A 15,000-nucleotide genomic window follows, 5' to 3' on the forward strand; every position below is an offset into this window, starting at 1 on the left:
AGTTTTACGTTAAAGTAACCCTGTTTATCGTTTAACACCAAATATGGAATTTCATTAAAGTAACGTATTCTTACAACATATTCTTTACAACACTCACATCCACACTCTACAGTCACACACACTCTCACAGTCACATATCTCAGTCACATACTCTCAGTCACACACTCTAACAGTCACACATGCTCCCACAGTCACACATGCTCTCACAGTCACACGCACTCTCACAGTCACGCGCACTCTCACAGTCATGCGGACTCCCACAGTCATGCACACTCTCACAGTCACGCGCACTTTCACAGTAACACACTCACACACATAAACACTGTTTATGTGTGTGAGTGTGTTACTGTGAAAGTGCGCGTGACTGTGAGAGTGTGCATGACTGTGAGAGTGCGTGTGACTGTGAGAGTTCGTGTGACTGTGAGAGTGCGTGTGACTGTGAGAGTGCATGCGACTGTGAAAGTGCGTGTGACTGTGAGAGTGTGTGTGACTGTGAGAGTGTGAGATTGTGAGTGTAGGTGTAAAGAATATGGTTGTAAAGAATAAACAGTTACTTTAAATGAAAATTCCAAATTTTGTGGATAAAACGTTGCCCTTTGGTGATCTGGAAGGGTATCATACATCATGAACGATACTAGAGCACACATGATGAAGGTTTGTTGGACTTCGTAAAAGCACCGTTACAGCAATCACTTAACTACCGATTTGAATTTCACAGTTCTATGCTAAGAATAACAGACCATCCCAATTTCATCAATACAATTTTCTCAGTTTAACCAATGATTCACCTCTCATGCCTAAAGTTATTTTCCCTGCTGAATAACCTCCATTACCAATACTTATGTTCAAGATATAAACTTTATATTTTCTCCAAATCTAAAAGTTGAGTAGAAACTATCTTACATAAACATCAGTTTGAAGTCACATATACAGCTGAAAACTATAAAGCTAAAATAACACCACATTCGACTTCTCTCAAGAACAAACTGAATCATTTGTTAATTAATCAAACGTCACCACAGCTCACATGACCCGCTGGCTCACCCACACAACTCTAAAATTCATCGAGAGCAAACAAAACTCCTGTAACCCTTCCCTTCGAAACACCACGAAGATATCAACTAGACCTTTTCTCCCTCGCTCCCTCTTCTTTAAAGTTCTAAAACTGAAAACTTGAAAAAGTTCCATATATTTCCCTACCTTCGTCCCGTTCGTCTCGCTGTGAAGAACCTCTTCCATGCCGTCCTGGAAAGAAAGGTTGTGCTTAGACGACACCCAGGAAAGGAAAAAAACACTAACGACACATTTTTCAAGATAGAAGACACTAACGACACGTAATTTCGCCACAAAACAGGAATAGATAAGGATAGGCTGAAGAGAGCGAGAAACGCCTACCATCATGGCTGCAATGACACTATAAGTGAAGTAAAGGGAGTGAGAAATGTCAGGTGATCGAGGGATTCAAACGCAAATGGCTATCAAAATTACGGTACTATAAGGGATTGAAGAGTCTATAATGAGGAATCTAGAAAGAATTCGATTCTTCTAGAGTCTTTGCTTCCAGAGGATCACACGGCGTAAACAAACCCGGTTATTTTCACAGTGGGAGGCGTGAATCATTTTTTTTAAAGAATTTAATTGTAGGTTTTAATGTTTCGCTTGGACAACTACACTATCTTTATTACAGTTTTATTCACTATTTTTCTGTAATAGTTTACATTACAAAGTTTGCGTCGTATGTTTGAGTATGCATACCAATCTAGCACGAATGGCGCTAAATGTAGCGTTTTGTCTCTAAATTACACTATTTCACCATTATAGGCACGGCTAAATAAGCATATTTACACGAAATTTAGGATATGCCTTGGTATAATCTTAACAGTTATACTCTTCTTTTTTCATTGAACGAAGCAATTACTTATGCAGATTAATACTTATAATAAAAAAGTGATAAGAATCATGTAACTGAATTTATATCTTGGTTTACATGATGTACCGGTAATTTAAGCGTGCTTACGTGGATTACTCGATATAAGTCTGCCAGACTTATTGAACCCTTGTGGTATTTAATACCCAGACTATTTTATCATCAGACATGGTTATTTCGCAGTGTCAGTATTCAAAGCGAACACAATGCAGTCATACGCATGTAACATACATATATATATATATATATATATATATATATATATATATATATTATATATATCAAGAATGTTGTATTAGTGTGCAATGAAACTGGAATAGTACATTATTGCATTTTATAACTTTAGCATATCGACAAGAGCGCCTTTTGGCATCAGCGGCCGGATTGACTCGGTGAAAATAACAGTGGGTGTAAACAGACCTCACTGAAGAAAATACGACGGACCTTATTTCACGTAACAACATTACGAACGGCATGGGGAGTCCGGACTCCGTCCAGAAGCTGCCTCACCACGAACAGATGGAATTTTGCCTCACGAGAGCTAAATATCGACAGGGAAGGAAGCTCACGGCAGTTAAAGTATATACTGTGAATGACGAGTCAAAGTTCCTCATTTTGACGGGAATTCCTGCCATTAAGATCAGCAACGAAGTGGAGAGCTTGTGCTTGAAGTATGGCCATGTTGAGTTCATTCAGCCGCTGCCTGACTACCCCTGCGAGGCCTACACGGAGGCTTTCTTGGTCAAGTACGCCAGGGTTAAGAGTGCTTGCTTTGCCAAGGCTCAGTTAGACGGAAAGTCGTTCTATGGGGGGGTTTTACATGTGTTTTATGCCCCAGAGTTGGAGTCTCTGGGTGACACAAGAGAGAAGTTGCAGGAGAGGCGGAAAAGCATAGCTGCCCTGACAAGGTACGGCCAAGACCCCTCCTTTGTCAACCCTTCCAAGAAGCGTGGCATGTTTCAGTATGGGAATTCGGCCAGATATTTGTCAAGGTTAAAGCCCCAACCAGGAGAGAAGCCTTTGCAGAGCCACAATATCTCTGAATCTTCAAGATCAGGAGGAGGCTTTAATGAACAAAACCCATTGACAAAATCTTGCAATGATGCTAAAGACCAAGAAGTATTTGAGGACATTTGCCATAGTGAAGATTCAATAAGTGGCAGTTGTAGACAGTTAACACACACAAATAACCCAGGATCCAGTTCAAGTGTTACCTCAGCAGAACAAAGTGCATCTCATGGTTCCAGTGAAAAGAGAACAGCCAGTGATACTCCCTTCATAGAAAGCAATAAGAAGAAAATTAAATTATTTGGTGATAGTAAGGTCCTATTGTATAAATAAAAGTGAGATGCCACTTTCAGAGCTAGAATATTGGACTCGTTCATGATTGTCTGTGATTACAACATTAGTCATTAACTTCAATCTCTTTCTCTTTATAAATATCTAATTGTATGAAATTTTTCTATTATTGTCTGTAAAGGTTGGTCATATGAGACTTTGCAAGAAAACAACATTCAAAATTCTTCATGTATTCTGTAAATATAAATACAATACAATAACATTTCTCCATTGCCTGACAATAACATTCCCATTTTTACCATCCTTATCAAAGAACACATAACAAGTAAGCTCATTTTTTTAGGAGTCATTTGCCTACTTTATTAAAGTATCTTTATTTTTTATGTTTTTTCTTATGCCCTACAATCTGCACAAGTGCAGCTTCCAATCTAAACTTAACATTTCCAAATAATCAACCTATATAGTTAATGTCTTGCTGGCTTATACAAAAACAACCTTGCAGTGGAAATCTTGTTCATAATTTTGCAAAACTTCTCTTGCAATAGGCCTACTGTAAATAAAAAAAAAAAAAGAGTAAGACAATGATATACTAAATACAACTTCAATAAAATGTGCTATGCAATACACATTCTCCATGGCTTACAGCCTCACCCATTTCTCACAAAGTAATATAATAATATATACGGAAGATAGCCTAAAGGATTAAATAATAAACAGAACAGTAATGGGGAAGGGATAACAAACAAATACATAATGTTGACTATCATGTCTTATACAAACAATCCAATGATTTACATGCAAAGATCAGATACATTTTTAAGAAAAAAAAAAAAAAATTGTGAACCTTCTATAATCAAAATTGACCCTCTTGTTCAAATAATACAGGAAAGATGGTGCAAGGAAATTTACTTTGCTTGGTTTTCTAAAATAATCATTGCAAAACTAAACTTTATTGAATTTATTCTGATTATTTTAAGGTATCACCAACAAAACGTCAAACAATTCAATATCAGTATCATTTCTATCGCCTTCACATGGTACTCCTACCCAAAAAACATTCTTTTCATAACATCTGTGCAGTAAGTAGCTACTGCATTGCTCATATCTGCAACACAAAGCCAATATCTTGCAGAAACAATCTAACAGAGAATCTGTAGAATTCAGTGAAATCTAGAATTTTGGAAGCAAATTCCTTTGTCTGCGTTTGTTTGTATTTTCCTTTTTCTTTTTTTAACAAATCCAGCCAAAACAGTACACACAAATAACATGATAACCATTATTCAAAATGTATAGACCATGTACTTCTCATTATATTCTATGTTCTATAGATTTTCAACAATTACAAGGCATATAATTAAAACATCTTGTAATATTACACTGTAGAGTACCATTTTTCCTATCTTCTCAAATGCTCAGGACTTTATTTTGATCTATAGCATCTCCTAAAGTTGTCACAATGGACTTATGAAGACACTCATTAAAAAGGTCATTATCAGTTAAATTACACATATCACCATATTTGAAGATAATTTCTGAAAGCAAATCATTACACTATCAACAGCTCTACAATAAAAAAATTATCATACTTCTGTATTTCCCATGAATATCAAATTCTAAATATAACTAATATCATATTTTCTGAGTATAAATTTACACTATAGATTACAAACTGCTAATATTAAAACTGTGAAATACCTGTACTTACTAATTAATCTTAATACTTTCAACACTATAAAAGTTATTTCACTGGAGGGACTGAAGTGGTTAATAAAGTTAGTGGAATTTTGAACAAAAAACACTTGAAATGGTGTTTGTATTATCACTAAAAAATCACTTAAGTAACATCCATAACATCATGCATAACACTGCAAATACCGTACCATTACAATACAAGTCAACCATCTTTAATCCAGCAATAAGGGGACCAGATGCATACCAAATTAGTGAAAACACCATGGCAAAAAAAATATTTCCTATGTATGATAGCTAGTAAATGTTCAACAGTTGCTTTTAAAACAACCCTTTTCCCATAGTTATTTTAGCTGTATTCTATTCATAGCCACTGAAACCTGACACAGCAGTTACACCTGCCTGCTACAAAGCTGTATTAAATTGCCAGTCGTTATTTCACCAGGAAAAAGATACTGACATAATAACATCATAAAAAATCCCTGTTCAAAACTTGTTTGTGGCATGAATATGATTGTAGCAGTGTAAAAACTGCAGAAATGTGAAAATAGCAACACAAATCTATGACTCACTCCTATTCTTTGTCCAGTCTCAGGAAAGAAAAAATGGCAACACACCCACTCTAGAGTACTACAATCATCAAGACTCTGAGAAAAAATGAAGTGGTGCTCAGGGTAGCAAATTTCATAACACAATAAAAATAATCTGAGTTTTAAAGTTACAAAATATATAACCAAGTATTAAGAGTAAGCTGACCAGAATAAAAAAGACATGGTGAACCAGATATTCCAGAGTCTGGGGTGAGCTGCTTGTTTTTCTTTCTTGAAAATGGATGTCGCATAACTTCAAATTCAACATTATGAACAGGTAAAGCATTTCATGATTCAGAAGGGAATGGCAGTACAAACAATGCAATTAGAATTTTTCACAGCGATTTCCCAACTGTCTTGTAGATAATTTTACTGAATTTCCAAAATGTGTTCAGTGGGTACTTTTATTCCCTTAGATGCATTAATTCAGGAAATGAAAGTACACTTGTCCAAGAAATTGGATATCAGTGCCAGATTAGCAAACAAACCAAATTACAGTACGTGGATCAGAAATGGTTGTCTCGTAATAATAAATACCATAATAAAATGCACATTCCAACAAAAATTAAAGCTGAAGTATCTTCAACCTGAACCAAAGTGAGTGGGTTTACAATCAACCAAAACTGTACACTAAATTTGAATAAACAGAGTAACCACCAATAAAGTAAATTAGAGAAAGCATTCAAAAGAAAAAAAATTGAATCAAGCAATTTTCAAGAAAGCCTCCTAATGTTACATAGTTAATATTTACTCAAGTGCAAGGATGACCAGCATCCAGGTATGTTACATTCACTATTGAGAAAAAATGCAACTGTGGTTTTATTTCTCACTATGAGATACACATTTAAACACTACCACACACAGCCATTATAACTCCTATGATTACAATATACATATATGATGCTTGTCAGTGAATCAACTCTTCCACCCAAGTTCTTCTCCTCCCACAATGCATCAATTTTCTTCATAGTATGTCATTTTCCTTTTTTTTTTATCATATTCAACAATGTCCAAATGGATTCATATCCTCTGACAAAAAAGGTTTGCCAATTCAACCTATACTGTTTTTTCTTTCTTTCAATTACATTCCCTGGTATTTTTGTGTAACAAAATCCAACCAAGGTATTCAGTCTGCAGTAATGCATTTCATGACTCACAAGGACACAGCTGCAAAACTTAACCCAACCATCTTTGAAACAATATAGTATTTGGTGGCTTAGGGAAAATCTTAAATTTTGTGTAAGAGGAGTGGATCATAGGCAGTTCTGTGAAACAACCTTACAAGAAGAAAAGCAAATCTAGGTGAAACAACTTCAACAATCTATCAAGTCATTAAATAGAGTAAAAAAACGAATAATAACAATAATATTAACATATATATTTATAAAATCCTTAGTTATTCAATTATCAATACAATTTCCTTTGAAAACTTCATATAATTATCATTCTTAATGATACACACTACTCAAGAATAGATGAATATGAACCATTACTGTATTATGACATCATGCATAATACACACAGCATTGGGTAAAATTAATTTCACTATCTGAATCCCACTTAATGTCCCTTTTTACGCTTTTACACATTGCACTATCATTTCTGATTTTTTTTAATGTGTTCTGATAAAAAATAAATAAAAATAAAAACAAAAAATCATTTACAATTATTGGAATGCTTTATTCATTCTTTACCATAAAAGGACAACCTTTTTGCACATGGCATCAGAATAGCTAAATGCAATAGCTACAAGGTCAACTTTCACCAAACAAAAACTGAATGACAAACCAACAAGCTCACTCCACATTTTACAAAAATCAAGTAGGTTGTGACCTGTGAGTGTATGCTTTACATATAAGTACTATCAACCACCCTTTTCTCTACTTGTGTTGTGCTTGTGGAAAGAGACAGAGGAGAAAAAAGAACAAGGTAAAAGGTGGGAGGGAGGGAGGGAGAGAGAGGGAGAGGGGGGGGGGAGGGAGGGAGAGAGAGAGAGAGAGAGAGAGAGAGAGAGAGAGAGAGAGAGAGAGAGAGAGAGAGAGAGAGAGAGAGAGAGAGAGAGAGAGAGAGAGAGAGAGAGAGAGAGAGAGAGAGGGGGGGGGGTCAAAGGCAGAAAGAGACACAGAAGAAGAGAGAGAAATAGAGAGTAAAAACTGAGTCTGCTAGAGTATCCACTGGAAGTGTAAAGCACTTCTTATCTAAAAATAAAATTGTATTACAGGAAAGAAATGCATTAAAGACATCATCACCATATTTGAAGTGTCCCTGAGGGATGATACTAATTTGCATAGGTATATCAAGTACATATGCAAATGAAAAAAGGGAAATTGAGGAAAAGGGGGAAGACAGTTTTATCACACAACGTTATATATCAACCTCTTAGAATGATACTTAAAGAAAAAGAAAAAATCATATAGTCTCTTTTGACAGAGTTCAACATCAGAAAAGAGAAGGGAGGAAGCACTATCGAACACATCAAACAAAACTAAACCAAAAAGAAAAAAAAGAAAGAAAGAAAGAAAGAAAGAAAAAAACATACATCATTTCTTCTAATAATAATTTTTCCCTATATCCACCCTAAGAAAAATTAGTATTACTTCATATATGGCTATAGCATATATGTTCTTCTGTATATGTATGTCTATGTCTGTAAAACTATACACCACAGATTCTATAAGAAAATATTAAGATGATTACAGAAAAAAAAGTCATAAATAAATATTCAAAATTATGGGGGAGAACACCAAATTATGGGAGGGGGGGGAGGGGGATACATGAAGAACCTACACCAGCTCACTCTATATAAAAATCTATTAACCCATTGGTACATATGTGCACTGTCCACGATTATTTTCTTTTTTCTTATTACATAAAGATGATTCCACAAGTAATTACTAGCCTTATGTGATACATTACTGTTGGTATTACTACTAAGGTTGTTGTTTTTTATTGTTGTTGGTGGTGATTAGTATGTGTTGCTGTTATCATTACTGTTGTTATTGTTATTACTTAAAATTATCATTATAATCATTATTATCATACTGTTTCATTATAACAATAATAGCAATAAAATTTTCTTTTAAATACCAAAAAATTCATGGAATAGGATAAATAGGTGGTTTGGCATGCTTTGTATTTGACTATTTGATGTTTTAAGTGCTTCTGGAGCCACCTATGAGTACAAATAAATAAATTAATAAAATAAAACTACAGTGGACGGTACATGTACTAACATCATAGGGTTCAAATAGGGTCAAGTTTGATGAAGTATCATGGTCCCCTCCCTTTAGGTAAAGAAGGATCATGCCCTTTCAGAGAAGAGAGCAAGTTCTGTTTATATATTAAGCAACAGTGGTGACACAGCAAATCAATAATCAATATACTCAGAATGTATTCTTAACTAATATGATAAGAGAGCATATGAAAGTATTTAGCATTTAATTGGAATATTTGGTGTAGTGGGATGATTTACAACAGCAAGTCTTTATCCCTCACAGATCTGGTATTAAAAGTGCCACTAACAGGACAACAAAGTGAGCAAAGTTTTCCCCTTTTACCCTATAACCCTGAAATATTGGCAATATGGGTCATATGGCAATAGACAAGGGTCATGTTTTGAATCTAAATGGAGATCAACTGGGACATTTTCACTGCAAGATTGGGCATTTCTGTATGTCTCAATGTGAAGTCATCCCTAGAACTCCCTCATTCACACTAAACAGTAGCCTTCTGGAAGTCTGGCTGAAACATCAGCCTGTGGTATTAAACCCCTGTCCTCCACACCCAGAAGTACCTTCTAACCCCCTGGCCAATGGCAGTGACTATAATTATTTATCACAAAACATTAAGGAAGGACTTCACGTAGGATTTGTTCACTGTTACCATAGAGTCTGAGTGTTCTTGTGTAGCATGCCAGAAGCTAACCATCAGGCTAAATTACAAGCTATAAATTCCTCCTCTTCTCTATGAATATTTCTTATACAAGGTAAACAAATATAAATATTCCTCTCTATTCACTCTAGTAAACTTTCATGTTATCTTATGTTTTCATTAGTTACCTGCAAAATCCTATCATAATCTATGCTACCACTAAAAACTGTTCTTATTGTCACTTCTACTTTCCAAAGATATGAGCAAAGTCCCATTTCATCTCAAAGAAGATGAATATCTAGCAATTCCTTAACTACTCGTTCATTAACCCGTTTCAGATGGGTCACGTGTACCGGCATCATAATACACCGCTTGGTCTGCGGGGTACACCTGTACGCCTGTATGCAGCGGACTCCCGCGCCCAGTGTCTGGCCGTTGCCAGAAATCCCCAGAGTTTATCACACTCAGGGATTTCTGCTGCCCGGCGGTGAGGGGTTATCGATTGTCATTAATGAATTCCCTACTATACGATATGCAACATTGTTACAAAAGAGTGATACAAGTAAAGCAAGGTTTGCTAATCAGACACCTGTGGTTCTTCTGGATGTCAAAATACAGCTGTGACTGAGATGAGGATATGTCATAGACCAAACACTGAAATTTCAATTCTGTGGTGTTCTGAACAATCTCCTCAGAGTGTTACACCACTGAATTCAGTGTCTGAAAGTCCAAATTTGCTTTTACATTCCCAAGAATTAAAAAAGAATGAGGAAATGATTTTACATTCGTCCACCAGATATAGCCTTTCACAATGCAGGTGAATGCTACCAACACACTCAGCTTGATTGATTTTCATGAACAAAAACAGTACATCATGCTGTCACCACCAGAGAGAACATGAGAACAGAGCAAGATAGTGAGACGCACAACAGTATAATGTTAATGTAACTCCATAGTTCCTTTTTTTTCAATCTCATTAAAATCCAACATAAAAATCAAAGTACCACAGGATATTTGGTTAGCTTGGGGATGCCACCTGCTGTGCTACATCCTCCAAGGCTGCAAAAACCACCTGTGGCAAATGGTGTCGCATCATGAAAGGCGAGATGAGAAGCTGCGTGAACTCGTTCATGTCACCCCACCGGTATTCCCACTCGCTGCTGACAACATCTAGTCTAACAAAATAAAAAAAGTTAAATTTCATTAAACATCTTCATAAGTTATTTTCCCTAAAGTTATTCTTTACTTATATAACTCCATTCTCTCTATTCTCTTTCTTTTTTCCATTTAATATCTAACACAATATTTTCTCCCCTATTCTTTCTTGTCTCACTTATATAACATGTTTTCCAAACCCAAAATCTTATCTCCTATTCACCTCAATCTGTTCATTTGATATCCTTATATATTACTATCTTGTAAATATCCAAATTCAAGAAATAGAAAAATATTTGAGTTAAGAAATGGCCACATCCTAATTGGGATGGTTTGGATCATTTTAAGGTAAGTTGTGTCAAGCACTATTCCATGAAATCAAATCATTGGCCCTTTACCTTTCTTCCTCAGGCAAGCTTGGGTTGCAGTAGAGGACTCTTCCTGGAAGATAGAGCGGTGTTTCTGTATGTCGTGGCACTTGACACCTTCTTGAGTCATCGTCGGAGAAGGTCACCCGCACATCCTCCATGCTCTCCTGCGTGATTTTGGGTGAATGCTATAAACAATGACAAAACAGCATTATAGGTGGTTGCCATCAAAGACACATGTATTTACCTCCATTTGATAAGACTAACCAAAGCATTAACTAAATACAATATTAAATTCAAAATATGGAAAAGAATAGACACTGAATATATTTTCCAAAAGAAATAGCAACAAAATATACATATACATAAAAAGGCACTTCAGATGTAAGCATGCAAAGCTTAGGGAAGGTAAAACACTACCATGAAACAGTAATAATCAGATTATATGAAACACTGTGTTCTATCTAGTTCCTCTGGAAAACTGTTTCCTGCTAGAGTTATAAAAGCTCAAATTTTGTAAAAGTTAGAAACATATAATAAAATTAATTCACAAGTTCTAAGCAAAGACACTGTATTAATTACTGGACATTAGCATATATCAACATTCATGATGTTACTTACACTCTTCAGCCTTATCATTTTTTAACTGTTTTTTTAAGGCACTACAAATAATAGTAACCTCATATCTTCTATTCATGAAATCACAAAATTAAACTATTTCAATGTTATTAATACATTCCACGACTTTGTTGTGCCTTATTCTGGTACATTTGGCTGTTGGCCTTATAAATATGCGGGACAAAAAGCCTGAAGGATACATACCAGCAGAGAAAAGAAGCAAAAGCACTTCAAGCCAAATCCCCAACCATGCAGTTCCAACAGTGTTATACACTTAAGATAAGAAGAGCACAAGAAAGCAATAACAATCATAAAGGACTGCTTACAAAGCCAGAATCTATGCAATACTCACAATGCAGAGATAACAAAAAAACTCTGGTTACCAAGCAGCTGTTTACCTTCACAAAGTTACTAGCCTATGATGATCAAATTAATAAACAATAAACAACAAAGAAAACTAAGTCACAATAAATTTTACACTTTATCTCTCATTAAAGATATGTCAACCCTCTGTCTACATATAAAAGTGTCATTAATTACCATTACTCTTCCAAACAAAGCCTTTTCTCTTTTTCTTTTTCTTTTCATTACATCATCAAATGCTTTTAAACAATCCAAAAGTGAATTCCTCCCATATCATTGTTTTGCCCAAGGGCTAGTGCAACTTTCTACAGGTGTCTCACGCAACATCATATTCACCTGGTCTTCATGAAATCCAAAAACTGGGTTGAACTTCAGGTGGGAGAAGTAAAGCAAAGATTATGAAAAAGTTTTCTCTGTAAAACACAGAGGTAATTCCAATCATGTAAAATAAATGCATCTAACTGGATTGAACTTACTAATGGCTTATTAATCCATGCAAGGCAAGTGGACTGTGTAAAATATATACATCAGAATATATACAGTCAGGTAAAAAATAATAGAAGTGAAGGTACTTCCCCTGTTAGAAGAGAAACAAATATCAATGATTATGAAATATGCAGACAATAGTTCAACATACAGTCCATTCAAGAATTTAACATACAGTGAAACCATTTAAATACATTATGATCCTCTCCATGTATCCCGATAAATCATACTTCCAATTGTTCTTCTATGAACTAAATTTTCATTCAGAGTTCTGGAAGCATTGTGCTACAAGTAGGAAAATAAATAAAATACCTATATAAAATTAAAGTAAAAAATGTACTTACCACAGTTTACTACATGGATTAAAAGAGTAAATCACAAGGAAAATTTGTCATTTAATTGCATGCTCAAAAAAAGGAAAGAAAAAGAAATAATGAGTAATCAACAATGATGATGATGATAAAATAAAATAATAATAATAATAATAATAATAATAATAATAATAATAATAATAATAATAATAATAGTAACAATGATAGTGATGATGATGAAGGGACTGTGTCACTGCATGTTTCACACAATATAATAATAATCAACTGAAATCTTTGAAATAAAAATAAAAAAATCTTTAAATATTGCTTTTATTTTTCTCTTTTCATTTAATGTCAATTGCATAGCTCAACACTTCAGGAGAGGCATGAATGAGTATGACCCAGGTTAGACAACTCAATGAACTAGATGAGAATCCTATACCATCCCTAGTAACAGAAAGCCTTTTGCATATTGCTAAAACTACTGACCATTCTGACCAGTGGAGTGCAAGCAGTGGCACAGGGCACAAAATAGCACTCTCTGAGTTGTATGTAAGGCAGGCTAGACACGTGATTGCAAACTTTCTTGCACATCCAGAGAATTACCTAAGCCACAAAAAATGCAAGTAGAATATAAGAAACAGATAATGCTAGACTATGCATGCATGTGTAAAGTTTTGAGAACAGGATCTGTCCTCATGTCACTCATGTTTCATAGAGGAATAGGATGCAAGAAAAAAAAAAGAGAGAGAGAGAGAGAGAGAGAGAGAGAGAGAGAGAGAGAGAGGGAGAGAGAGAGGAGAGAGAGAGAGAGGGAGAGAGAGGGAGGAGAGGGGAGAGGGGAGAGAGAGGGAGAGAGAGGAGGGAAGGAGAGGAGGGAGGAGAGGAGGGGAGAGGAGGAGAGGAGAGAGGAGTGGAGAGAGAGAGGAGAGAGGGAGAGAGGAGAGAAGAGAGAGAGAGAGGGAGGAGAAGAGAGAGGAGAGAGAGGAGAGAGAGGAGAGAGAGAGGAGAGAGAGGAGGGAGAGAGAGAGAGGGAGAGAGAGAGAGGAGAGGAGGAGAGAGAGAGGAGAGAGAGAGAGAGAGAGGGAGGAGAGAGAGAGGAGAGAAGAGAGGGAGAGAGAGGGAGAGAGAGAGGAAGGAGAGAGAGAGAGAGAGAGAGAGAGAGAGGAGAGAAGAGAGGAGAGGAGAGAGGAGAGAGGAGAGAGGAGAGAAGAGAGAGAGAAGAGGGAGAGAGAGGAGGGAGAGAGGAGGAGAGAGAGGAGAGAGGGAGAGGGAGAGGAGAGAGAGAGAGAGAAACTACCAGAAAGGAAGAGGTAATATCCTATATCACACAGGAAGGTACTGGCCATGTGCGAGTCTAGTCACAAGCCCTCACACCATTTTGATCTCATTGGCAAGAAAACAAAATACACATGCCATGATGGTGTACTAGAACGAGCTATGAAAACATCCTTGACTTCAGTAAACACAAAACAGGCTCCATTTATATATAGTAGTCCTAGGAAGAAATGAAAATAATGCTTAACCACTGCCCTAACTAAGAAAACATTTTAAACATATATAAGTATATACATATAAATAAATAAATATATATATATATATATATATATATATATATATATATATATATATATTATACATATATATAATATATATATATAATAATATATATATATATATATATATATATATATATAATATATATATTATAATACATATATATATATACATATATATATACATATATATATATATATACATATATAATATATATACATATATACATATATATGAGGAGAAAACAATACATATCCCATAATGGTGAATCAGTGTCAGAAATAAACAGTCAGCCCTGTATACAAATGACACAGCAAACACAGCATCCAAATAGACCAAATATAATATCACCATACACATGGAGGAAGGTGATGTACAATGCCATTGCCCACTCTATGTATTCCAGTATACATGGGTATCAAGAAGAGAACAGCTGGAAGATAACAGGATGTAAAGTGGATGCACAGTTGCTCCATATTGCATCACTACACCTACACAAAAACTGTACAATCATTAACTAATGGGAAGACAAATGTCCTGCCCTGATCAGACCAAAGAGGAATGGGAGAAAGTAGAGAAAGGGAGGTAGCAAAGCTGGAGCACTTGAGGGAGCAAGAACAGGAGTGATGCCTTTCCTTATCTTGCAATTGGAATGAATCTTTGGTGAATCAGTAGAAAAACACACATAAGGAGGAGGGCACAACAACAACAACAACAACAAATCCTACATTCTTGACTTAACAGAAAATATGGCAATATAGTCTTTA

The 15,000-nt window shown here is 35.5% G+C and overlaps 3 protein-coding genes across 3 annotated transcripts in view; 1 reads left to right on the forward strand and 2 right to left on the reverse strand.

Annotated features, from left to right (window-relative positions):
- The window catches only part of LOC119577050 (sorting nexin-6-like), a gene marked incomplete in the record, with an annotated part of 98,687 nt that extends 97,271 nt beyond the window's left edge, over positions 1-1,416 (reverse strand). The window contains 2 exon segments of the mRNA XM_037924724.1: positions 1,201-1,245; positions 1,396-1,416. Coding sequence (XP_037780652.1) covers positions 1,201-1,245; positions 1,396-1,401 — 51 coding nt within the window.
- A 900-nt stretch (positions 1,417-2,316) lies between these two features.
- LOC119577055 (RNA-binding protein 48-like) lies at positions 2,317-4,040 on the forward strand. The gene is made up of 2 exons (XM_037924728.1): positions 2,317-3,340; positions 3,378-4,040. Exon 1 carries the CDS (start codon positions 2,402-2,404, stop codon positions 3,266-3,268), a length of 867 nt encoding a protein of 288 aa, XP_037780656.1. The 5' UTR covers positions 2,317-2,401; the 3' UTR covers positions 3,269-3,340; positions 3,378-4,040.
- A 3,530-nt stretch (positions 4,041-7,570) lies between these two features.
- LOC119576676 (diacylglycerol lipase-beta-like) overlaps positions 7,571-15,000 on the reverse strand; it is a 41,857-nt gene continuing 34,427 nt past the window's right edge. Inside the window, 2 exon segments of the mRNA XM_037924322.1 lie at positions 7,571-10,550; positions 10,929-11,086. Coding sequence (XP_037780250.1) covers positions 10,394-10,550; positions 10,929-11,086 — 315 coding nt within the window. The 3' untranslated portion in view covers positions 7,571-10,393.

This window comes from Penaeus monodon, chromosome 9, assembly GCF_015228065.2.
Source record: "Penaeus monodon isolate SGIC_2016 chromosome 9, NSTDA_Pmon_1, whole genome shotgun sequence".
In the NCBI taxonomy this organism is placed as follows: Eukaryota; Metazoa; Arthropoda; class Malacostraca; order Decapoda; family Penaeidae; genus Penaeus; species Penaeus monodon.

Excerpts from the sequence above, each read along its gene's own strand:
- LOC119577055 (XM_037924728.1), top strand. The coding sequence starts at position 2,402 with ATGGGGAGTCCGGACTCCGTCCAGAAGCTGCCTCACCACGAACAGATG.